General features: G+C 36.8%; 1 protein-coding gene across 4 annotated transcripts in view; it reads right to left on the reverse strand.

Moving 5' to 3' along the window:
* Nucleotides 1-26289, reverse strand: part of LOC116732982 (phospholipid-transporting ATPase ABCA1) — a 188758-nt gene that overhangs the window by 73590 nt on the left and 88879 nt on the right. For 2 of the 4 annotated variants that reach the window (XM_032583600.1, XM_032583599.1), the window contains exons 25-33: nucleotides 24918-25123; nucleotides 22895-22943; nucleotides 21661-21765; nucleotides 20641-20673; nucleotides 20323-20462; nucleotides 15560-15687; nucleotides 11774-11872; nucleotides 11405-11594; nucleotides 375-469 (exon numbers count right to left, since the gene is read on the reverse strand). In XM_032583600.1, coding sequence (XP_032439491.1) covers nucleotides 375-469; nucleotides 11405-11594; nucleotides 11774-11872; nucleotides 15560-15687; nucleotides 20323-20462; nucleotides 20641-20673; nucleotides 21661-21765; nucleotides 22895-22943; nucleotides 24918-25123 — 1045 coding nt within the window. The remainder of the gene's footprint in view (nucleotides 1-374; nucleotides 470-11404; nucleotides 11595-11773; nucleotides 11873-15559; nucleotides 15688-20322; nucleotides 20463-20640; nucleotides 20674-21660; nucleotides 21766-22894; nucleotides 22944-24917; nucleotides 25124-26289) is intronic. The other 2 variants (XM_032583601.1, XM_032583602.1) reach the window with 2 other exon arrangements.

Genomic DNA, 26289 nt, shown 5'->3' on the forward strand with positions numbered 1-26289 from the left:
ACACATATAAAATATGGATTTATTTAAGGCTTTTTAAACATTCTTATGAGAGGTGGCGATACTCGTGGAGGGTACACAGAATGCAAAGGAACTACTAGAAACGTGGACAGCTTTAGAGTCATGATTAAACAAACGTCAAGCTAATTCCTTTCATTTCCATCACTGACAGTTGGCGGAAACTGTTTCCATACAGCAGAATGACAGGTTAAGGAAAGTAAATCAAAGAGTGGCCCATAAGGATTTGTCAAAACATTTCAACTGCAGAATCCGTGAAGACGAGAAATGACAGCATGCAGGAATTTGGCTGGGTTTGTGGAAAAAAAAAGAAGAAAAAAAAAGTGGTGTTACTAGAGTATAAAATAAATATTTGTTACCTTTTTTTTCCGGAGTCCTCAAAAGTCTTGATCAAGAAGTCTGTCATGTTCCGTCCAGTTAAATCCAGCAGAGTTTCTGTTGTGTTCTGTACTCTCTGTCAAAGACAACAAGCAACAACTGTAAACAATAATTTTAGACCCTTTTTCTTTCCATATATGTTTTCAAAAGAACATCTGGTTATTAGGGAACATCATGGTACCCTTTTCATCAGCTTTACTCATATTCAGCCAAGCTGTGTTTTTGATCAATGTGTATTTGTAGTAAAAACAGCTGCTTCCTACAGCTGCCTCAAGAAGGATTCACCTAAAATATTCTCATTGCAGAGTTTGGTCATCTTATGCAGACTTCTCAGACAACATGTCACAATCCACAGGTGTTTGTGTTTATCATTACTGAGATTATTATTGTTAAAAAGATCTTGCTATGTTCCGTTTTTATCATCATCATTTGGGCTTTGCCGTACTAGTTCATTCTGTTGTGATTACTTTCTTAGTTTTATTCGTGTATTTTTTTTTTTTTGTTATATTTACTTTTGAATTGATTTCGTACGTTACTGCCAGGCATCTTTTTGCTTTTGGTTTGTAGTTCTTTGAGTCTTAGTTCAGCTCCCTTGTGTAAATTAATCTCCATCCCTCAGTTTCCCTTCTTGAATCCTACTACAGCCTTTTTTTATTTTGATTTTATCCTTTGGCTCCTTAGTCATTTTCTACCTGCTTTCTCTGCTCTAATTTTAAAACAGAAGCTTATTTATTTTGTATTGCACAAGAAGCTGGTGACACCGGCAGTGGTGTTCCAGCAGTTTCCAGTTCATGATAAATTTGAGCCTACATTGTTCCTGAACATCCTAACCAACATTTTTCAACCCAAGGGTGATAGTTTGGGTCAGACAGTAGAAACCTGGACATAATCGGGTGTTGCAACAGAAAAATTACACCCAAGACTTTTTAGACAATGGAAGTTAATGTTAAACTTTGCTTGTAACATTTACCTAAATATTAGTGGTGTTTTTATATTTTAAGTTTGTATGTGTCATTTTTTACCTTTTGTGGATTTGAAAAAATCCAAAACATGTTTGTGTGTTGCAAAGTTATTCCACCCTGAACAAATTAACCAGCTATTCATGGCAATGATGTGTGTGTGTGCAGGTAGGCGTGCGTGCGTGTGTGTGTGTGTAAACTTCAGATTGGAACAATGAGGACAATGTCTGAAAACAGAACTATGAATCAGTTTACATATTTATTTTTGTCAATTCTGGCACAACATACGTATATCATTGGTATTCAGACCTGCTGTCACATCCTGTGAAGGATTGCTCATCAAACATGTCTGAGCTGAAATAAACACTCACCTATGTATTAAAATTCACCCAGTCTGTGCAAAATCAACAACAGTAAAAAGCAAGAATACTTAACAGGTGGCATGTGTTTACACTGCTGAGAAACACACTCTCAACTCTTATCATAATAGTCAATTAAGCTTGACTATGGGAAGCCTGGTTGAAATTGAGACCCCTGCCAAAACTCAGAAAGCTGTGTCTAATGTCAAAGGACCTTAATTAGATGCCCCTCTGTGGATGAATGGGCACATTCACACATCCAATTAGGAAGGGGTTCGATTCAGAGCTATGAATAAACTGCACCTTGTGCAGAGTGATGCTCAGTGGATGAACACCGCCTCCACAGATGCAATAGCAAAGCTTATTGACAGAGGTAACACTAATTACTAAGCAGAGTTGTCCTTTATAAAGTTGGGTTTGGACCCCCAACTGTGATGCAATTTATCCACATGGCCCCGGTTACAAAGGGTTTGATGAGTGAGCTTTACGTTCAAACAGTATGTTGTTTAATCGGTTACTGCTGTGCCAATTAGCCTTGGATGTATACTAATCTTTCTCACTTAGCATATAGAACTGCATTTCAATGAAAGTTAGATTGCTACATTGCCTGTAAAAAGTGTTTATACCTCTTCAACTTTCACATCTTGTCTCAAAACAATCACAAAACCTCTGTATTTGCAGCATTATGGGGCCTCACAAAGCAGCTTTTATCAACACCTAAAATCACATTTTGCACTGATTTCTTTATGACATTAGACTGAACTGAAAAAAACAACATTTTATTACATATACTGTGGGCCAGAGTTATTCAAAACCATGAAGCAGACATGACTCAAAAGCTATTATACAAAACTGCTGACTCAACTGTCATAGAAAAGATCAGTATACTGTATATCAAGAATTGGTTTTTAAAGTGATGACTTTTTCTTACAGTTCAGAGGCAAGTAAGCTTTTGAAATGGATGCATTCATAATGCCAGTGTATCTGAAATAGACCACCACATAAATCTCATCTAGCCTGATTTTGATTTGGAACTGTGTCTTCTTTAAAAACAATGGGGTTTGAAAATATAGGATAATCTGACCTTACTGGCCACCAAATCCCATTATGAACCTACATATAAAAAAGAAAACTCTTATATTTTAACAAGAATATGCTTTTTGCACCATAACCAAATCTCTTCTGAATTTCCAATGAGCGAAACCACCAAAAACTTCTATCTGGGCAAAAGGAACATCAATGCCTCAGAGTAACCTCTCTTGGCAAACACAAAAGGTGTTGGATCTGAGACTGAGAACTGACAGGACCAACCAGAGTTTCTCAGAACCCACGTTCACCTCACATCCTTCAGTGATTAATTCTCTCCTTGAATGGCCTGTTAGTTTAAGTTATAAGTGTCCAAAGTCAGGGGTGCTGTGGTGGTGCAGGGGTTAAGCACAACCCACATTAGGAGGCCTTTGTCCTTGACACGACTGTCGCAAGTACGATTCCCGTCCTAGTAACCTTTGCCGCTTGTCTTCCCTCTCTCTCTTCAACTACTTTCCTGTCTGAGCACTTTCAAATTAAGGCCACTAGAGCCAAAAAAATAAATCTTTTTAAAAAAAGAAGTGTCCAAAGTCGGTTCTCAAAGGCCAGTGTTTGGCATGTTTGTAATGCTTCCCTGATTTAACACTCTGTAGAATGTATGGGTCATTAGCAGACTCCTGTAAAACTCAATGATATGATGATGAGGTTATTTAGCTGCTAAAACCAGCTAAATAAGCTTCTGTTTCACATAGGATAGTTTTAAAACATGCTATGCACCACTCCTTGTGATTACTTATGCCAAGCATTATAATTTTATACAGAGAAACATTGGTGGCTAAATTAAATTTAGATTGAAAAAGGCAAAAACAAAACTCAAATGAAAACACATTTCTGGAGAAAACTGCAACGCAAATTTAAAAAGTGAAGAAAACAAGGAGGATAACTGGAATCAGAAGGCAAAGAAGAAACAGGAAGAGAAAACAGAGAAAGAAGAGAGTCCCATCTGGCTTATGAATCAAAGATAAGGTGGATGAACGGCACGACAACCTTGGCTTATCTCTGAACAAACATGATTCTCTTTCTGAAAGCCACAGGAACCAAGACACAAACAAAAAACCTAAAGTAGGAGCTTCTACGATCCACTGTGCGCACAATGAGTTTAGACTGTGTGGGTCTAATTATTTTGGCCTTGGTCCACGTCGTTCATCTGAAAGACTGAAAGGGGAACATTATGTGAGGATAATACCTGGGCTTCCATCAGCAAGGCTCTGTGTATTCAGCTTTCCGTTTAAGTCGTCTGTTCTCTGTGCGGCTTGATGGCCAAGGAAGCGAGTCGGGGTGAGGGAAATGTAAACCAAGAAGTAATCAAATCTATTGAAGGAGCTGGCATAGTCGAGCACTGCAGAGATGCCTGAATGAGTTGTGTTCTTGGTGCTGGTTATGCCATGCTCCCATTGTGGTAAAGCTGGAATTGAATTCTGTGTTTGTGAACTCTTTTTTTAAATTAAACTCTTAAAGCTGTAGAGTCCCCTGTCTTACAAGTGCTGAACAGAATAATGATGCTGACAAGCCTGTGAGAAGTCAGGGTAAAAGCGAAAAACCCTTCAAACTTTTATAGCAAGTATTGTGTACTACTGCATGTTGTCATAGCATTACTACTTAGACATGAATGTCAATATGTGTTTCTGGAACTGCTCTGACATTTGTTGAATGTTGGATCACAACCCCATAATCATTTAAAACCTAGCCCAATATAGCTATCAGATAACGACAAAGCACACACTACATTACAAACATGCAGTTCTAAAAAAACAATGTCGTTGTTGGAGGCTTTGCACATGTGGTGATGGATTTTCATCAATACCCCTTATGTCATGTCTTGGAACAAATAAGAAAAAATGCTTAGCTCAGATCACAAGTTTATGGCTTGTAGGGTTCCTATTAATTTTCCAATTCAACTTTTCTTTTCCAATTCAAGTTTTATAGAGGGGAAAAAAAAACATACTATGTAACTGATATGTTTAGGACCTCATCCATACAACCTGGCCTCAAAGAAGCAGGAGATGTTGCATTTACCTTTAACACTACACTGCAAATGTTCTAGTACAAGTGTTCTGTTTTGGCACTTTGCTAGTCACCCTACAGACCCGTCTCCTTCATCTTCAAAAAAAATTATAAGTTAATGGCCGACCTGAGCAGCCTGATAGATGAGGCCAAGCAGAATATTCTGCCAGCTTCTAAATGATAATGACATCAATTGTAATGTAGGGAATATGTCGCCTTTATCAATTCCAGCGCATGCATGGCTGGCTATTCGTCTGTGAAGGTTAAATATCACAGATGAATGAGAGTCAATACCCAAGAACTGATAGTGGGCTTACTGTTGGTTGTCATTACCATGGAAACAATGTTTCCACACTACCTCCTGCGGTGTAGTATCCAGTATTTTCCCCCTCTCTCTTATTTTCTGTAGTTTCTCAAGGGCATATTCTGAGGATTGGCAGGATAAAAGATAAAAAGAAAAAAAAAACTAGTGTGGAGCTGGTGCACTTTGTCATGATTTATTCAACGGGAGAGTATTCCAGGTCAAAGGAAGTACATCCTCATGATATGCTCTACTTTCATGGGTGGTCTTTGCCATGGACTTGAATTAATTTAGAAGCCTTGACAGTGGATTATGGTGTACATATTTGCAGTGCAGTGATAAGGTTTATCACCTTCCTATGTATTTTAAGTGCCTTTATATATGTGCAATATGGGTTGGATGGTGTGTATATACATTTAGTCATCCTGGGATTTTGACAATGGCAGCATGACAGTTACTGAATGAACTGTAACAACTAATGAGTTGAATTTGAACTCAACATATTGTATTCAAAAACTAGAGCGAAGACTAAGGGTGCATTCACACCACTCAAGCTTAGTTCGCTTTCCCAAAAAAGTAAACTCTGGTCGCCCATTAATAATGATAATGGCGTAATAATGCAAGCACACTCTCTCAAGAATCAATAAACACATTTCTAAAGAAAAACTGTAAACAAAGATGCTCTTCAAAATATAATCATCATTAGACTCGGACAAAGAAAAACAGGCACTACTGTTGGGTAGGACTCTTGTAAAAAACAAAAAAAAAGTGCAAACTTACAACTGGATGTCAAAAGCTTGCATTCTTTTTTGAAATGCTTGCATTTCAATGAAATTATAGGGCAGAATCTCTTTAGCAATTAAGCAAACTTAGTGTGCACTGTTTTGCAATGGCCTTTTTGTATTTTGGTTGTCGATTAAAAGAAATTCATTATCGACTTCCAGTACGATGTAGATAGCCCATTGGTTTTAGGTTTTTTTTCTTTTTCCAAGCTGGAAATCTGCGAGGGATGATTATGCTGTTGTTGCAGCTCCACATTTGTTGTTTTGCAGTGTAGTTGCAGCTGCTTCATAACAAATGCAACATATCATGACACACAGGTTAAATGGTCCATTCAGTTTGAATTCAAAGTGCTCCCAAGCTGTCATGTCATGTGCTGCTTTTAAACCAGCGTTCCCCTGGCTTGTTCTTCCTCACGGGGTTTTTATGCTACACTCTGTGGTACGACACCATGAGCCTGGCAAGTGCCTGATGCAAGCCCTTCACTTCTCGTTAAGGGCTTGATACACAGGGAGCGATAAACAACAGCAACATGACAAAGTCATAGCAACCGGGGGTGAAACCCAACACACAGGAAGTGACATCGCTCCCTCTGCATTCATTTCCTGTCATAGAGAAAACAATTACTAGGATTTAAGGTATTGCTGATAACAGTGGTTTTAGAAACTATTAAACCATAACTGTATTAGTGGCAATGGAAACCTTGTATTTCTTGGGACAATATCTGTTTATTGCCGACATTAAATTTGCAACTGTTCTTAGAAATAATAATAAAGAAAACCAGATCATCTGGTATATCATAAATAAAATTATCGTGACTGAGCCATAATGCACAACTTATGCATTAAGTATATTTGTCACTGTATTCGTCATGACTCATCAAGCAGCAGTTTGTCATCATGACAGAGCATTCTGGTGTTGTGTGTTACATTGCGTATATGACCCAACAGATCATGCTTGTTAAGTAAGAAATCAAAATCTAAATGTGGAGAGTTGGCAGCACAGTTTTATCCACAGTCTAGAATCAATGCCTTAAGAGAAAAAGCTCTATTTCATCATAAGATCATGCTGAATCACGGTCTCTCTACCATCCAAAATCAGATACCATCACAAATCTTTTCCAGTTTCTGATGATGAAATACAAGCCTTGAGAGTTTGCCGGCTCACAGTGTGTCAAAATCTGACCTCTGCCAAATAAATAAAGCATTGCATTTTTTACAAAAAGAATGTATCGAGTGCAGAGAAAGTGACATTTTGAGCACCTTCACACACAGTGGGAGATGACTGGCAATAATCCTTCTGCATGATGGTAATTCACTGTCCTGCATGATGGTAATTCACTGTCCTCAAGGTTGTTTCCATGAAAAAATGAGACGATTTAATTCTCTTTTACAGGATCACAAACCGAGGAAATAAGTCACCATGAATAAATAAGGAATAGTGCAAGTGGAGGTAACAAGACAAAAGTTGTGGCCTTGATAAATGGCCTTTTTACTAGAGCTGAATACTGAAACTACTTTCCACTAATTGCATGCTGGGAAATAGCAGTATTCCTGTTAAGTTACAAAGAAGCAGAAATTTGAATAATGAGAGAGAAATTCAGGCAGAAACGCATCAAATGCTTTCTTCAGCTAAAAAGCAGAAAGAGAATGAAGAATACATCAAGACAATAATAAAAAAAAGATTTGAGGGGAAGACCTTGGTAACCCAGCAGGATACGAGATGCCAACAACGCTCTCATATGCTAGGATTGCACATCAGAAGCTGGAAAAGGTTACAGAAAGGGCACTACTCCTGTTTGACTGGCTCAACAATCATCCTTTAACATGATTCCTGGACAGCTGCTCCTTTAAAAGCGCTCTGGATGGTCTTGTTACAGAGAAGTCCACCATTTTAGTCTCACATGGCTCCTACAAAGGATTGGAAATCCATGCATAGCACTTTAGAGTACTTCATTGTGATATAAGGAAGCTGTAAGGGGTTTGGGAGAAATAAAGGAGTAAAATGAACAGTTTGAGGCAATATTAACAGATTTCCTGCTCGTTGGAAGGTATTGACTTTTTTCTTTCACAATGTTTTCTTTTTTTTCATTTGTCCTTGCAACATGACAAAAAAAGCTCATTAATTCAGAGTGAAATGCCATGGAACTGATTTCATGTAATGTGGCTGCATTTTTTTCCCCCCCAACTCTTTTTTTTAAATCCTATTGCATATAACATAATTTTATTTTATACTGAGTCGTATGGCTCACAATAACAATAACAAGTTGAAATTTTGAAAAAACGTAAAAACGTACAGTAGCAAGCCAAGCAGCAATTGTTCAAGTCTCTCTTTTAGTTAATTGACAACGTGCAGCAGTATACATTATAAAAATATTCTATTTATATGTTTTTCTCCTTTTGTTTGTAAATATATAACTTAGAACTTATATCTAAACTCAAAACACCAAAGGCTGTTGCCGACTTATTTGTAAGTTGAACTTAACCCAAACATCTATTTTAAAATGACGTAAATAACACTGAAGTGGTTCTCGTCTTTATCTGCATGTTCTACAGCAAACTTTCTACATAATTAACTTCAAATGAATAGAGATCTAACACAGCGATGAGAAAAAGTTATCTTCATCTGTTACGCCAGGATGGCATGCGTTAAAGACTTTATGTATTATTCATTATGAATTTGCAAAATAAATATATGGAGCACAGGAATCATGCATACATCGTCTGTAATATGAGCCCTTATTAATATTTTTCAGTGTTAAAATTCTAATTTGGTGCTATGCAAATTATCTGTTTCATGAATATACTAATGAAATCCTATCTGATTTGTTTTACCAACCAGGCAAAAAGCATTAATGCATCATTTTTTAAAGTCAGTATTGAGGAGTTGAGGTTAAAATAACCTCTTTTGATTTTATATGTTGCAGCTCAAACAATCTGGTCAGAATGATGCATGAGCACCTATTCCTCAAAGACTTTTACAGCAGCTCACCTCTCATTGAGAACTCAGACAAATTTCTACATCTGCACATTTCACTGTATTATTGTCTGGTCTGGCTGCGGTGCCATTCTGATCATAATGCTCTTCACAGAAGAGTGAAAACTTGGTGAAAAAGAAAACCACAAAATAAACATAAGATGCACCCCATCTGTAGCATCTACCCTGAACCACAGTCATTATTCTGCGTACCATCTGCATATTATATTATTGCTCTAGGTATTTCATTCTTTTCTTGTCCTGGTGATAGTCGTTTAATTGGTTCTGCAAAATAACAAAGGAGTTACTTCTAATCTCATATAACCATATGGTTGATGCTTAAGAGAAAACCAAAGTGTGACCTAATGTGGGTGAATCATGTCTGATCAAAAGGCATTTAGACATATTATATTCCCCAAAAAACAATGACAAAAATATCTGAGAAATATGCAAACACCACTGTTTCGCACTAAATGGTACATTTTCCTAGTTTTTAACATTCAATTCCACACCTACCTTGCGCAACAGGATTTGCTGAAACACCTTCCCACTTCTAAAATCCAGTTATACCAAGGCTTCCCAGCAGCACACAATCCAAACTGTGTGGGCTACAGCTTATTTCCTAAGAGATCTTTCTAAAGCTTGTGAAAAGTTCTTGGAAAAAAAAAACTTGACAGGTGGTATTTCAGCATCATAAGGATGCCTATTAGGCTTTACAAGCAGTTCTGTAGAACAATATGCAAAAGGTAGTACACCATCTATCCTGCAGCATGATTATCAAATTATTACAGAAAGACAATGCTCACTCTTTGTAGCATAACCTAGTCCCCAACACACACACAAAACTATCACAAGCTGCATTACTTGTATCCTAAGCAGTCTCTGGTAAAATAAAAATGAAAGTGTACAATCAGGAATAATATTGTTCAATCTTTTGCATATGAAAGGCCTATTTTGGGATGTCAGACATGAGTAGGTTATCAATGAGATGTTTAAATCCAGTTCTCTTGCAATGCTGGTACATTCCACAAAACCAACGTAAGCAGACCAAATCGACCCTAGGAAGGAAAATCCACCTGCTCTCTCTCTCCCTCTAAACTTTAGATTTCTCATCATCATTGGCCAACAGCAGTGCAAATCATTTAGCTCTAAATGAAACCCCACTTGCTCTCCGCATCGTGATTAGTTCAGCCAGCAGGTGGCTGCAGCTTGGCAGTGACGTGGTGTCCCAGAGTTGCCCATCGATTCTCCGCTTGGATCACTTCATTTCAGGTCAGACCGTGAAACATTTTCCCTGGTTGCATTTGTCCATGTCTGTTGTTGAAGTAATGGTCTATGAAGAATTGGTATTGACTTGCTGTGGGATGAAACCTGCTAAGTTCCCTGGGCGTATGACGTGAGCAGAAAAAAAATGCGAAGTCTAGGCTGGCCTTGCACTCAGTCAAACATTTACAGGTATGCTAGACTTCTTTTTAAAAGTTGTGACCGCATTGTCAAAGTATTTATACCACTTAGATATCTTAGATGTCAGAGAAACATTTTTAAGAGAAATTTATTGAGATTTTATATGACTGAACAACACAATGTAGTGCATATTTATGAGATGGAAGGAAAATGAAGCATGGCTTTATTTTTTTATAGAAGAAAATCAGAAAAGTTTGATTACGTCTCTAATTCAATACTTTTCTTCCTTGAAGAAAATAATTCCCACATCATGAGACTGCCGCCGCCACCACCACATGTAACCATAGAGATGAGTTCAGGGTGATGTGTATTGCTTATTGTCCTCCGTACTTGGTGTAAAGCATGAAGTTTATGCTATAACTTTTTCCCTGATGTCTGCTCTTTCTCTTGGTCTTCATAATGCTGTTTGCTCACTAACTTTATTTGCCAAACATCTGAAGAATTACTCTATGAAGGTCATTGGTTTTTTGTAACTGTCAATGGGTTAAATACCATGCCACACTTTTCAGATTTGCTTCCACTTTACCAATATGTATTTTTGTCTTCATATCATATCAAAATACCAAGGCGATAAAGATACTGCATATTTTGAAAGTTACTGTACTTAAAGAGGAATATGACACTGCTAGGGTGAATTTTTAATGTTAATTTTTAGTAAATATATAGAACTAGCTGAGTCACCAACAATGAATCTCATGATATTTTTAGTTGGTCCCCGCTTTCATGCTTGAGTGCAAGTTCACAATAACGAGCTAACACAGAAGTCTGATTTCCATTTTGCAATGCAATGCAAATTTCCTGTTGGTAAGTACCTTTACATCTTTGAATCAAAATGGTGCTGACTGGGACTTTCAGAGAGCATGCAAAAATGCCTCAATGATAAGCATTTTCATTGTACTGCACTGTCACTGATTTATTTGTCGTTTCTCATATTTAGACCTTTGCATTCCCTCGTTGCTCTATGCCACATATTTACTATGCTGCTCGGCACACAGCGGCCCTGTCGTGCTAAAGGGAACTCGGAGGGTAACAGAGCGATTTATTGAAAGAAATAGCCCCACTGTACAGAATGACAGACTAACCTGTGGTGGAGGGAGACCTCCCGCTCCTGGTGGACAGTCGGGTAACATAATCGTCCGTTTAGGAGTGCTGCATTGGCAGGAAGGCGAAGGATTAGCCATGCTCCAGTTCCCGTTGAGGAAGATGTCTTTGATTGACTGATCCACAGATGGAATGGTCCAATCAGAGTAAGTTGGCAAACACGGTAAGCCTCTGTAAGGCAATGGTAAGAGACTATTAATGTGGATTCCTTTCACAGCCACAGACCTCTACAAGTGAGATTTGTGCAAGTAAAATGTTAATATTATCAGTATTATATTTACAACTCTCAGACACTGATTTTTTGTTAGACTAATTTATGATAGTTAGTTGAAAAAGTCCAGAATACTTACGGTATTGGCTCTCCATGCATACAACGTGTCCCAAAACCAGGGTTGTTCAATAAAGTTTCTGTCACCTTTGACACCTCCAAATTTTCAGACATGTCATTGCTGTACATATAAGAAATGGATACAAAATTAAAATACAAAGTTTACAACACACAATGTTTTTGTATTCCACAGTCAGCCTACAGGTCAAATGCAAAAACCTCACAGTTCTGTCATTTAAAGTCTGAAAAGAACTTTATAAATTAAACAAATATACGAAACAAAAATAATACAAACATCACGTGTTTTCTATTTTTTAGATTAAACAATATTTTAAATTTATATTTTTGACAATACAGTAAAAACTAAAATGTTCACACCAGATATTATTAAGCACCATGCCCTGGCACAATAAGAAATATATATTGGTAATGACCTGCCACACTGAACAGCAAAGCACCACTGTAAGTTTATTTGTGAAACTGAAGACTATAGATTTCTACTTACTCACCAAGCAAGTGTGTTTTTCCTAAAGGAAGAAGCTTCACTGGTTTATACTGATTGTTTGTCTAAATGTGTAAAGAAATTTTTCAACTTTGGACAGGGACATGATTGCAACTATTGAGCCGTAAGCCCAAAAATAATTGAAAAAGGAAAATTCTGATGGAATTGGCTCCAGTCTCAATGGGGCCCTAAACAGAATTAGGAAGGTAAAAAAATGTGTGGATGGCACTGTTTTAATCAAGGTTTTAAGCTATAATATAAAATACTGTATTGAAAGCTGACCTTTACTGTGTTTCTGGTAACAAATGATTCAGAATATACTTTAAAAATTGAGTGGTTTTCCAATTTAAAAAGAACTCTGAAGTTTATACAACTTTCCAACATCTAATATTGTGTGCTTAGAAATCCTAAAAATATGGAAGATAAAAATATGATGGTAAGGCATTGTATAGTCTTGGTAACAGTGCTGCATGCTGCTAGGGAATGGTCTAAAGCTTTTAGAGCTTGCGTCTGGTTTCTCTCAAATAATTCTATAAAGGCCAGCTAATTGTAATCCTACAATAGAATTGTTCCCTCACCAAAAACATACCTGAAGTTTTGCTTTGATTCTTTTATGCATTGTTTAAGAAATCCTTGAATCTACTGCGGCAGCTATTCGGGGGTGCTTAAACGCTTGCTCCCACAAAGCAACGCTTACTTCCATAAAGCTCCTCCTTGGAGCTGCAGTCTTCTGCCAACCGTCCGCCTCACAGAGAAACCCTGAACTACTCTGTTCAACGCTTCTAAAAACGGTTGTAAATGGCTTAACGGAAAGTCAATGTTGCAATGACATGCTAAAGGTACAGTATTGGAAAGAGCAGGAGCTTCCTAAAGCAACAGAGGCCCAATTTCATGGCATTAAATTCCAAAGTCAAATTTCATTTAAGTCATGTTTGATATGTACTGCATTTTAGAACAACTGAAGGCAACACAATTTCTTGATTATGCCATAAAATGGCACTATGTACCTGGAAAATACATAATACCACCCCTTTAAGAAAGTAAGATGTGATTTAAGATGAACAAGATGTTCCCAGGCCATTATTTGACATTCTGTTCCTATCGGCTTAGTTCCTCCTTCTGTGAGTCATTCATTAGTTCCACCGTTTCCGTGTATATGCCCAAGTCTTCATTTTGGAGCTATCCAGTAGTTTTATTATCTTAAATAACACAGTAACCCAGCCATTGTTAATTACAAAACAGATGGCTGCACATAATCTTTTTTTTTTTTCTTTTACAAGTAGACTACTTCCACTTGCTAGTGGCCAGGAAACGGCCATATGACCTTCACAGAGACGCCCCTAAATGAGACAATGAACACTATATTAATCCAAATGGTTGGCTGAGCTGTGACCACTGCTGGCCGAGGGCCATCAGCGCTGTCTTTATGGAGTACCATTTTAAATCCCAAAGTACCATGAAAGTAAAGGGCAAAGGGTGCAACTAGCATGGAAAACGGGAAGAATATTTGAGGGAGACTTGGGCAAGAAACAAACCTATAACAGTCGGATACTAATGACAGCATGATTAGAGTTTATACTGGTTCTGTTCAGGGATTCATGTTAGCTCATATGTGCAATTACAATAAGCTGGACTATGTAAAAAGTCTATCACTTTCAAGCATTAAGTGAAATTTTACTTGTTTATGACATAACAGTTGTTAAAGCATATTTTATATTTTCAATAAACAATAGATTCAGAAAATGTCGCCGTAAATCTGACTATTTTTATTACATTTTCAGGTGTGCATAAAAGAGAAAAAAATAGATGCTAATTTGTCTTTTAAAAGGGCAAAAGGGAATTTTGGTTGGTCTTATTTGCACACAGAACCCCGTGGCATAACAGGATTTTAAGGTGTATGACATTCAGTGATTCAAGGAGACAACTTCATAAAATTGGTCATTTATTAAAAGAAAACATTTGGTTGTAAAAACTGTTTAATTGTTGCAAAAATTAGCATTTTAGTATTTTTTAATTATGAAGAAAGAAAGCTGGAAATATGTAAAGTCAATATTCACATCTCAAAAATATACAAACAAAATTATCAGCAGTGACCCTCGAAGTCTGTAACTGAACTTTCTCTTCATATCCAACAAACAGGAGTATTTGGGAACATGCATTTGCATTAGTATTTATTTTATGCATGATAATATGGTGAGTTTCTTTTTAAAGTTTTTGCAGAGGAACACTTTGCTGCACTGTTTATACAGTTAGTCAGAGCAAAACTTTGTCAGCAGTTATGCTGGTGATGTAGAAAGTCAGCCAATAGCGGGACAATGTCCAGACGGATGACCTAAAAAATACAAAATCTGCTGCCAATACACAGTGAGCGCAGTTCTTACATCTTTTTGCTTTGATTTTCTGCCTTTATTGTTAAATATCGCCACAGACGTTGCGCCTTTGTAGCCCTATGAAAACACTGAAACATTACTGTAAGGGGCATGTTATGATAACAGCTAAAATCATTTGCCTGAAATTAATTTCTGGTAAAAATCTAATGGATTTTGTTTTATTAGGGTTATAGACGAATTGCTTTGACTATTACTTCATTTAGTAAATTCCTCATAAGTGCTTCAGTATTGTGCTTCAGGAAGTGGTAAAGGTTCTTATTCACAATTCACAATGTGTTGCAATCAGCACAGAAAGTGTAATAATTAGCTTCAAGAGGATTAGACACGATTAACATGAACAATATTTTCAAGAAAATGTTCTTATTCCTTAATGGAATAAATATTATCCTAAAGAATCTATAATCAGTAGAAATAATTTATCCAAGCAAGACTTGTTCAAGTACTGCAGTTTTCCAGCAGGACCCCTTTTAGGGCATCGTTTTTGTTTTTTCAAAAAAGGAAAGGCTTCACAGATTATAAACTGTGTTGTAATGAATCAATGTTCACCATAGAATAATCCAATTCAGGATTACAATTTGATCTAGAGGTGGTCAAATGCAGTTGAGGCATCTTAAAACTGTGCAATCTGGATTAATGCATAAACCAGTTTTAGGTTTCAGTCTGTGATAACCAAACTGTTTACCTTCATGGTGTATATCTTTGATCATGAAGCCACAGAATATGATCCAATCACTATGTAAAATGGAATTTGCTATAAACTCACACTGTTAAACGTTATTTTCAGTAGGAATAAAATTGTGGCTGGAAAAAATGAGATCGTTCATACCTCCAATAAAATTCCTTGGTGAATTTGAAGGAAAATGACTTCAGTGTACGGGGAAAAAAATCCAATGGATATTCTATTAGATGTTGTTACCTATAAAATGTGGTTTGGGGAAGACTGTACATCCATGGCTGCAGCTCCAGACTTGGATATTCTTTGAATGGTGGAACGATGAGGGAGAAGATCAGAGAAAGGCACACGAAGAAAGCAGGCAAGACCACCTAGGGGGACAGTGACAAATTTCAAGTCAAAGCACCTCATTAAACTGTCCCTATGCTGCACCATCTGAAACCCTTTTGAATAATAATGAGAAAGTCAGAGAAATCCAATATGAAGATGTCCATATACAAAAGGCGTAAAATCAATCAAAATTTTTTAAAATCAGCATTAAAGATTAAAAGCACACAGTGCCTTGTAAAAGCAACAACCCCAATTAACTTTTTGCATTTTTATAGCTAGTAGTAAAGCAGAAATGTGTTTTATGAAATAGAACAAAACAAAGTAGTGCATAAGAGTGTGGTGAAGGTAAAAGTAATGCATAGTTTTCAACATTTTCCACAAATACAAACCTGAAAGTGTGATGTGAATTCAGCAGCCATTACTCTGATGCCCTTAAATAAAAAGTTTGACCAGTTGCACTTCCGAATAAGTAAATGGAGTCAATCTCTGATTTAATCTCAGTATGCAAAGGACATAAAAAATCTCAATAAAATACATGATTGTTGTTGTAATGTAATACATTTTGAAAAAGGTGTGGGAATATGAATACTTTTTCATCATTAACAGCTATTCATGGTGAAGTATAGCAAATCTTTTATATGTTCTATTTCAATGTAAACAAGTTGTATTGGTTCTACGGTCCCATTTCAACTGTTACAGTTAAGGGTAAACATATAATTGTCCTCTTTCTAAAAGAAAAAGACTCCTCCAGATATGGAAACAGATCAATATTTACAGTTTCACAACTCCTAATCAACAACATGTCATTAGTTTATCTACTTTCTGTATAGCAAAATGCAAAAGAGGCTCATCTAATTAACAATAATCCAGGACCAGTACAACAAAGCTTACACATTAATATGCTCCCTGCCAACTTGTTTGGGCCCCTCTGCATGCTTTATGAGTTTGATTAAACACTTGCAACACACCCGTCGTCATCTGGCCACTCAGATATAATTAGATTCTCGCCTTTCTTTCGTCTCTTGTTATTTAACACACACACACATACACGCCCGCACAAACACGCAAACAGAAAACAGTCTTGCCTAACCTCGTCTTCACATCCGATCCTCTTCGTGTAATTCTCTTTTCATTACATTGTTACAGCTGACAAAGGGGGTTATAGAAAAAAAAAGCTACATATCTCTGATATTTAATCATTTGTAGGTCGGGTCATATTAAAAGGGGGAGGTTCTGCATCCAACTGATTAATTGCAGAGCATGGAAATTTACCCAGCCAATTCACGGAGCTGCAATTGGAAACGTTAAATTTAAATGAAAATGTGCACGAAAGGAAAACTGAAAAGCAGCAATTGGACTGAAAAGCCTAAAGGCAGACCACAAAAAAAAACAAAAAACTGTTTTTCGCTTCTTCTCAGCAATAAATACAAGCGACAGCTGGTGTGTCTGACATTGAGAGAACCTGCTTATAAACAAGGAGTAGTGCTCACACATGCTACACAAAGCTCTAAACCAATGACAAAGTTTATTGCACCCCAAGTTTAGCGGCGATTCTGGGAAGAGGTTGATGTCATATACGAACTAGGTTAGGGTTAATATTTGTTTTTGCTAACAGGTCAGATACCAGTGGTGCCTAACACTGGTAGTCTGGTTGTCAGAATACCAGATATTCTGAGGCTTATTTGAGTTGGCCACTCACAACTCAATTAAGCCTCAAAAACACCTATTAAAGTTTGTATTATTTATACAGCTATATTTGCACAGTTGGTCTTGATGCTCAATTCCAATCTTTTTTTAAATCCTTTTTTTTTGTTGTTGCATGTTCGTACATACCACTAATTAAATACCACCACAGTAAGACTTCTGTGTGGACATTTGACGACCCAAAGCAACATGCATGAGCAAACGAAGAACATAGATTTCACAAAGCAGTGTGTTTACGCACAAAAAACACAAGGCGTCCATTATTACTACATTATTCCTAATATTGGATGACACCATTAATGGATCAATTTTAGAGTTTTTTAGCAATGGCAGCCGATAGGATTGTCACAAGATCATAAGAAAGCTAGGAAATAGAAAGCACAACTAAAAACAATGGCCTTTTGTGGAGCATTGACTCCAACTTCTGGAAAGAAATCTGTTTGGATACATCGTGGTGGGACTGTGTTGCGATTCACTTCCCTGACAATTTTTTTGTCATCACTTTAGAATTTTCATAATTATAATTTTTAACCATTGTTTAGAATTATGATGCTTTTCTCCCATCAATTATGTAACAGTTACATGACAATTCAGACTGAAGATGCTTTGAAAACTACTGGATATTTAGTACCACATATGGAAGACGTACAAAGTTTTTTGGGGGTAAAATCTTTAGTGCTGCATAAAAATAATGTACCAACACATCACCATTTAAACAGCAAAATAAGTTAAGATTCAACATGTATGGTCAATATAGTTGAAAGAAAAACCCTGAAATTTTGAAAAAGGAAAGAAAAGAATGTTATTGTAAAACCAAAAAAGGAAAAGGTGATGCATATTTGAAAGCTTTTGTAAAGAATTTCACTCCACAGCTTGGTTTCTACAAAGACCACCTATGGACTTCTCAAAGCAGCTGCCTGGTACGATGAAAATTGAAATAATTACTGAACACAAAGCAGAAGAAGGCCATTAGAGAAAGAAATGTTCTTTTTTCCCTTTCAGGTAGCCCTTTCAGTTCATGCAGTAATTACAAAAATCTACAGTGACCAGGAGCGGTCAAATTAAAGACAAAGAACGAAAGAACCCTTCTGCTAGCTTTTTTTCTAATATGAATTTGAATGAAAAGGCTGAAATTTCTACACTGTGCAGTACTAGCTGCACCAATTTCCAAAGAAAAACAATGGCACCTCATATAATAAAACTGTTTTAAAATCTACATCTCCTGAACCACCCTTTTGAATTTTAGACACAGGTCCTGTTGAAAGTCATTTCCCTTAAAAAGTGGTCAGGAGTAAAATATTAGGTTTGATAAAATATGGATTTTTAACTTGTCCTGGCACCAGTTGGATCTAAATTTTAGTGGAGAAACGGATTTTCTTTCTAAAATATATCTTAACCTTAGTAGAATCTCCAGTAAAAGACATTAAATAGATGCACAATATTTCAAATAAAATATTTTGAAAAATAAGGGGAATTTAACTCAAAACCAGTCAAATAAAACTGGAAAAATATGTCTACTTCCAAATCAATAGTTTCAAAGTCAGAGGTCTTGTCTCAGCACTGCGTATTCAGACTTTTAAACTCATCTACCACGTTATAACTATTAGACAACTCTTTGCATTTCAAACATTAATCAAAAATGCCATCTCCAACTTCTTGCCCCTTAAATAACCTCCTGTGTTGGAGATTCTTTGAGATTTCCATAAAAGCTTGCAATCAAAGAGTTCACCTTGCTGTAGAAACACATCCGCTAGCAATGAAAGCTGTTGACACAACAGAGCAAAAGAAAGACCTTTAGCTAAATGAGAAATAGATGTGGCCTTGTACATACACATCCGCACACATACCTCCTATGCGTACCCTCTGCAGAGGGACGTCCAGGACTGACAGTGACTAATGGGGATTGGTACCGCAGCAAATTACAAGAAGAGCCTATCAAAGGTGAAGCACTTGTTCTTTCTGTTCTGCATCTCCAACAAAGAAGAGGATGTTCTTTGCTGCTCTGTTTCAGTCCTGATTATTTTACCATAATGGGAGGGATCATAACTGATAGAATTACTACATATATACAAGCACAATGTTGTGAATAATGAATATAGAGGACTGGCAAAGGCAATTTAAGTCTCAAAGCTGTGGGGGGAAAAAAAATAAAAAAATACTTGCTTAGAAAATTGCTACTTACTGAAATTGGTTTTGACTTGCTGAAATTCTGTCTCTTTATTAGTCTTGACTTTTGAAATTGTGTTTACAAACAACAAAATAATACAGACATTCACTTAATAAGCTAACAGAAGCCTGTCATCTGTTTAATTGTTCAATTTTAATACGTGTCTAATCAAAACACTTGATTGGGGAAAACAAATCGGAAGTGTCACACCGGATGTCTTCCTTTCATTTTTTTTTCTTTTTCTCAGTGGTCAGGTGAAAGATATGATACAACTAAAGCACCTTTTATCTCTGGAAATGTGTTTTTCTGTCTCTTTTCTGGCTGTACAAAATGCGTTGTCCTTTCAAAGGGCAAACAGGATGTTGAAAAATTTGCACCAGGTTACATTGAGACTAAGAATGTGTCTGAATAACACAAAAGACATTCTCCACGGCTAGCCCTCACTTTTGTCTCTCGAGTGTCTTCTTGTACGACACGTGCCTCAGGGATATGAAGATGATTATTGCAAATGCGCCGCACTGACACGACGTTACATCATTCTGAGGTGCCGCTGCTCATTCTTCAGCGCTTTATGCATTGCTTTCTGTGTGAATTTCTTTTTGAACAACTTAAATTTCCACAACTATTGACTACATCAAGACTGATGCGTTCCCTCCAGAGTTTAAATTAACACACTCGATCATACGTGTCACTAACTGATTTTGGAAAGCCAACATGCATTTCACACAATCCTACCTTGATCCTCCCGTACAACTGCGTGAGTGTAACCCTTCAATTCATCAATATGACAAACCGAGGCCATTACCTGCGCAATGAGTCCCTTGCGGCTCCTTCGGGCGTGGTGGAAGCGCTTGATGAAGAGAGCCAGAAACTGCGTTCTGATCAGTTTCCAACCGGTGATGACCATGGATCCCCTTCCATTCAGGCTGGCACTTTTCTTATAATCTGCCATTAAGGTAACTGTTATTCATCTCATATACTGTATATGCATATATATGAAAATGGTCAGCTTGACTCAATCAATTATCAGCATGACAGGTTATTTTTTTACTAAATAAAATTAAATTATAGCAAATAAAAACTGTCATTATTTTAGATTAGTGTAAAAAAAAAAAGTACATACCTTCAACTTTATTCAAAAATTTTTCTTTAACTTCTGAAATAAAACAGAAAAATATCAACCTTTAGCAAGAAACTACAGTAACTACAGTATTTTTACACTGTATTGAGGAGTATATCAATAAACTCATATTATAAACTTCCATCCATCCATCTTTTTTCTAACACCCTTGTCCCTAGTGGGGTCGGGAGGTGCTGGAGCCTATCTCCAGCTAACGTTCCAGGCGAGAGGTGGGTTCACCCTGGACAGGTCGCCAGTCTGTCGCAGTCATTACAAACTTATATTTTACTTTATTTCGGAAAATAAAACACATTCTTGCAAGCAGAGAAATATCTTTCAAATGTTGATCGTTGTTGATGATTATGACATCCTACAAATGAAAATACAAATTTCAATTTGTCAGAAGATTTGATTATTATACGAGACAAATACACATTTGTTCATTCTACAGAAATGTATTTCTGTGGAATGACTTCAGAGTTGTCCAGAAGACAGACACAGACGTCCGCCCTCTCCTAGGAGAGTAACCTATAAAAGATTTCTCCAAGACAAGCTGGCTTTTCAGAGAGTGCTATGTCGAAGCATACTCATGGAAAGAGGAGTGGAAGGCGGAAAAAAAGTTTCAGAAGCAACAGGGATAATTGCAGCTCTGAGAAAAATATGAAGTAGAATACAGTTAAGAGTTTGCTTGAACAAGATTCACAAGGCATAGACTGCATCGGGAGTCTGAGCTTTAAAAGCCATAATGCAAAGGCGTAATTAAGATGTGGGTTAAAATTGTAAGTTCTGAGGTATCTAATCTGGGGTAAGAAAAAAAAAAAAAAAAGAACCGGACTGCTGGTCAGTGGTTTAAAGTAATTCATGCAAAACCTGCTACATCCATGACAGCACACGTTATCTTGTACATAGTCAGCTTAGCATTTTTATTTACGCAATGTAATATTTAAGGTGTGTGATTATGTATATTCACAACTGTATCATTCACACACAAAAAAAGGAGAAAGTAAATTTGAAAGAACATGCCTCTCATCCCGTTGTGCTCTGATTTGGCGCGGACGCTGGCAACGCTATTCCTTTTAGATTCGCGGGAGCTTCTTTTCCAGTCTCTAACCAATGGCTCCTTTGCTGCTGTGGGAATACAAATAAGATATGTTGTTTTGGCCTGACCCAATTTAAGGATATAAATAACAATAAGAATAGCTCCCTGTCTCGCAAGATGCCACATTATGCCATGAAAAAGCACAAACTCAGGAGTTTTTAAGGGACAGACACTTCTGATAACCTGGAAGACGTTTCTAAGAAACGGATGAAATAAAAAAAAAATAAAACAACCAGCTAGCAGGTAAAAAAATTAATCAATGAACTCAGTCAATCACAAAGTTAATAGTAGCTTATTGTTTAAGATTAATAATAAAAGCAGCACAAATGAATCACTTTTATTATGTGAATAGTTGTACTTAGCACTTTTCCGGTTTTGTATTTGCCATCAATTTGACTTACCCCTCATTCCAAATGACAGTAATCACTCCCATTTGTGACTTTAACAAGTGCAAATTATGTTTTGCACTTGTTTTATTTTCTTTTGTAAGGCCCTCTCTCAGATTTAACTGCACTGTTTGTGCTCAAAATGAAAAGTAGGCTTGGGGGACAGTGCGTTCAGGCCAAGTTGACCTGCGGGTCAACTAATCAAGAATGAACAGCACAACAAAGTGGAATTAGTCATGCTTTATACAGGTTCTTGCATCCTGACACTAAGGCGTCTTGATTAAACCTGCTACATCAGCTACACACATCTGCAGTTGCTTTCACAAAAACTAGGGCTACATCTCAGGAAAGTTTTAGATATTCTTCTCCTCACAAGAATCTCTGGTTGGAGTTCCTGCTGCAGTGAGCAGGTTCTCAGACTGGTTATTGATATGCTTACAGTAACTCAGGTCAAGCATGTACAGCAGAGGGATCTGAGGACTGATGAGAGGGTTAGGGTTGTGCCGAAACACCAACTGGTGCAGAGCACATGGTCTTGCATGCAACATGCGGTCCACCAGATCCTCCATGTCTATCCACGAAGATAGAAATGGAGGCATTTTTGTATTACAGGACTCAGCATGAGTGATTAAAATGTATTTCAAAAACCTTTGGTTTTTAGCACCAACTTTGAACCAAACTCTGTTCCTTTTAAACTCTGCTTTTCTTAACAAGACCATTGTTATATGAACGATGTATCATTGTTACTTTACCACATGTTTTGCAATCTTACATGGCATTTCTGTATCCACGCCGGTTTCTTCTGCCACTTTCAGAAATATCTGCAAAATAAACAAAATTGAAACATTTTTCATTATATTTAGGTTTAGTAATTTACAAGACACTTCATATCAAGTGCACAATTATGATTAATTTCTGCGGATAACTCTACAGCACAAGGACAACTTTCAGGTTTCTATATTTTACAGTATTTATGAATGTGAGAGTTCCACACAGACCTGTCATAAAGTTTCTGTCAAACTGCTCTGTTCCATACGTCTGGTGGGATGAACTTCATTTGAACACATACCATGTAGCTTTTCCGTAATGATAGCCCTGTTTTCTGTATTTACTTATGCAGCTCATTTCTTTCCAGACGTAAACAATCACGTAATTTATTACCATATATTATTTCAAATGATACAGTGTACGTTAGATGCCCAAAGGGTATCCTCTTGCTTTGACAAAAAGATGCAATTCTTCTAAACAGACCGTTTTCACATGGCCAATTTCTTCATTCAACACTATAGTAATTTTCCCAATCCAAGCTTCTCAACAGTTGACTTTTTTTTTTAAACCAACTTCCACAGGTTCTATATGTTCATGTTCAATTATTAATAACCGAGTATTCACAGCAGCATATTCAGGCTTCAAAAGATGAAATGGATGAAGGAAAAAAAAAATTCTTGTCATGGTTGACTTTCAGTACATTTAAAAAGCAATTATTCATATTGCCTTCCAGCCATGAGTGTCTCTGGTGTGTCTAAGGTACATGAAGAGTCATACACATTTATGATCAAGCAGTATGTCTGTCTAGTTCACCTCCAAAAAGAGTCATCCATATGGGAAACTAAGACTTCATATATAATTGAGAAAAGAATCTGTAATATTATACATGAACCATCAAAATCACAGAATAGTTTCAGTTATAATAAAATAAAAACAAATCAGCAGAAAACATATTGTTGCTCTGAAGTAAATGGCTTTTTTGAGAAAATTATTGTTTACTCTGTTATCATGTGATGGGGTTGCATCTTAAAAGGTGACTAAGAGAAACAAATAGTCAGGAAAGGAAAAGAAACAAACCTAGAAACAAAAAGACCTCACATCAAAGAACCAACATCAAAGAACCAACATAAAGATCAAGTATAGAGTATTGTGCACATTTACTTTAAAAAAGACTTTAAATAAATGTATTCTTAATCAGTCGCATGACCTCACCCTGAACAGTTTTGATAAATACTGAATTTGACAAGTTTAAAAAAAATTAAACAAAAGTAATAATAAAAAATAAATAAATAAAAAAAAGGGTGAACATTTACCGGTACTGTAATAGGTCAGTTTTGACATATTTTTTGGATTTTATCTCGCTGAAGAACTCACACCGAACCAGGAGAGCTTGGTGCCGAAAAGCTAGATTTTGGTTCCACATAAAAGGACCAGAAGAATTTAGTAAAGTCCACATTTCTTTTTTGGCGGTAAGGCTGAAAAGTATTTTTTGAGGAATGACTGTCAAACAAACAGCTAGCATGTAAATAAGGTATAATATTTACTGTGAGGACTTGTTACTCTTTGCTGTAGTTCTCTAACAGTGAGCTATGGAGCTATGTTGATTATACTTTTAAATTTGATCCACTTTTGTGTGCCTCCAGATTATTTAAGAGTAGTCCACCTCTTCCTGGTGAAAAGAAAACTGTAGGTCATTGTCTAGGCCAGTGATCACTGTTTTAAAGAAATGTCCCTTTGTATTATATTATATTTAAAGTTCTGAGAAGTAGGAAGAATATGATACAGAAGTTGTGAAACTGTAAAAGTATGGACAAAACAACTACTATAGTTCCTTTTATTTAAAAGAGATCACAATTGTGATACCAGTGATTTGGGTTAAAAATAAAAGATAATTTATTAAAATGGAATATTTTGCCTTCTAAAAAAATGCTAAAAACTACTGAAGATAAAATAAGGATATAATTCTTCTAATCTTCCTGCAGTGAATTTATTATTTTTGAATGCTGTCTATGCTGCCGTCAGTTTACCTCCTCCAGTGTGGTGTCAGAGATGCCATAGCTGGTCAGGCCAAGGTCAGCCATAGCGAGATCAAGCTTGTGGAAGAGTGTGGCGAAGGTCCCGTCTCTGGCTCCACTGTAGGGAAGGATGAAGGTGATCTCCTGACCGATGCTCTCCAAAAACGTAGCTTCTGGTACATGGCGGCGCACAAGCTGAGTTACAGCAGCAAGACCTGCTTTAATAGGTAGAACAAAAAAGAATCAATTTAAAGAACTGTCTATACAGAATGTAACATCCCCCCCCCCCAAAAAAAAAAAAAATCCTCTCCTTCTTGTTGAATATACATTTTGATTTGATTTGTTTTTGTGTGCCTCCAGATTATTTATGAGTAGCCGCTGCTAAATTTCAGCAACCACATGGAATATTGAAAGACCTGCAGAGTGGCATTGGTGCAGTACTCCCAAACAAATCAAGACCTCTGAAATACACAGAGAAACACACTGAAAAGGTTGTGCACCTGATCATTTGACATTTGCAAAAACACCTTCTCCGAACAAACTGTAACTCCTCTCAGTCATCTGCTCTGAAGCGGGGATTTGGTGGGGATCAATCCACACAGCGTTGCAGAACACAACACATCCATTATTGATCCAGCGCCTCTCATACATAATTACTGAAGCTTAACAACTACTGGCTTGGCACTTTGTGGAGAAGTAAATGGATCTACTTTACACTTCAGACTGAATCACGTTTTGGAATGCACACGTGGCTTTGTGTGGTGATGTGGTCTGCTTGTTTTAGACTAATGAAGAATAATGGGTTGTCACTTATAGAAATGTGATTCCTGCTGTTATGCTGCTTTCTGTCTGGTGTTTAACTGTTGTGGAGAAAAAGGTATTTTCCTTGAACCTGATACTCTGCCCTTCGTGTAAAGGTGTGTTTCCAATTGTTCTGCCCTGTGGGTGCCTGTGTTGACCTTACAATGGACTTTTACCCCTTCCGGGGTGTAGCCAACCTGGTATAAAATCACAATTGGGATAAGAGACCGCCACTCTGCACCCAACGAAGCAAGGAAAGAAGGAAGGACCTGGTTTCCTCAATCTATCTTTAGTTTGTATTTATAAACACCAGAATCTAATCAAAATCTGTATATGAAGAATTTCCTTAGTGATAAAACCCTCACAATTAGTTGTAAAAAAAACACCAAAAATAACTTCATGCTTAGTTTATACTGTTAAAAAGACATGCATGTATTTAAACTCATGTTTGCTATCTTAGACAGTCTGAGACAGTTTATACAAATAATTGACAGTGAAGAACAAAGTTAATGTAGTTCAATTTAGTTGAGAACTGTTTAAGTTATTTATGCAATGCTAATCATCAACAGAAGTCAACAGTCAA

Source organism: Xiphophorus hellerii, chromosome 14 (assembly GCF_003331165.1).
Source record: "Xiphophorus hellerii strain 12219 chromosome 14, Xiphophorus_hellerii-4.1, whole genome shotgun sequence".
NCBI lineage: Eukaryota > Metazoa > Chordata > Actinopteri > Cyprinodontiformes > Poeciliidae > Xiphophorus > Xiphophorus hellerii.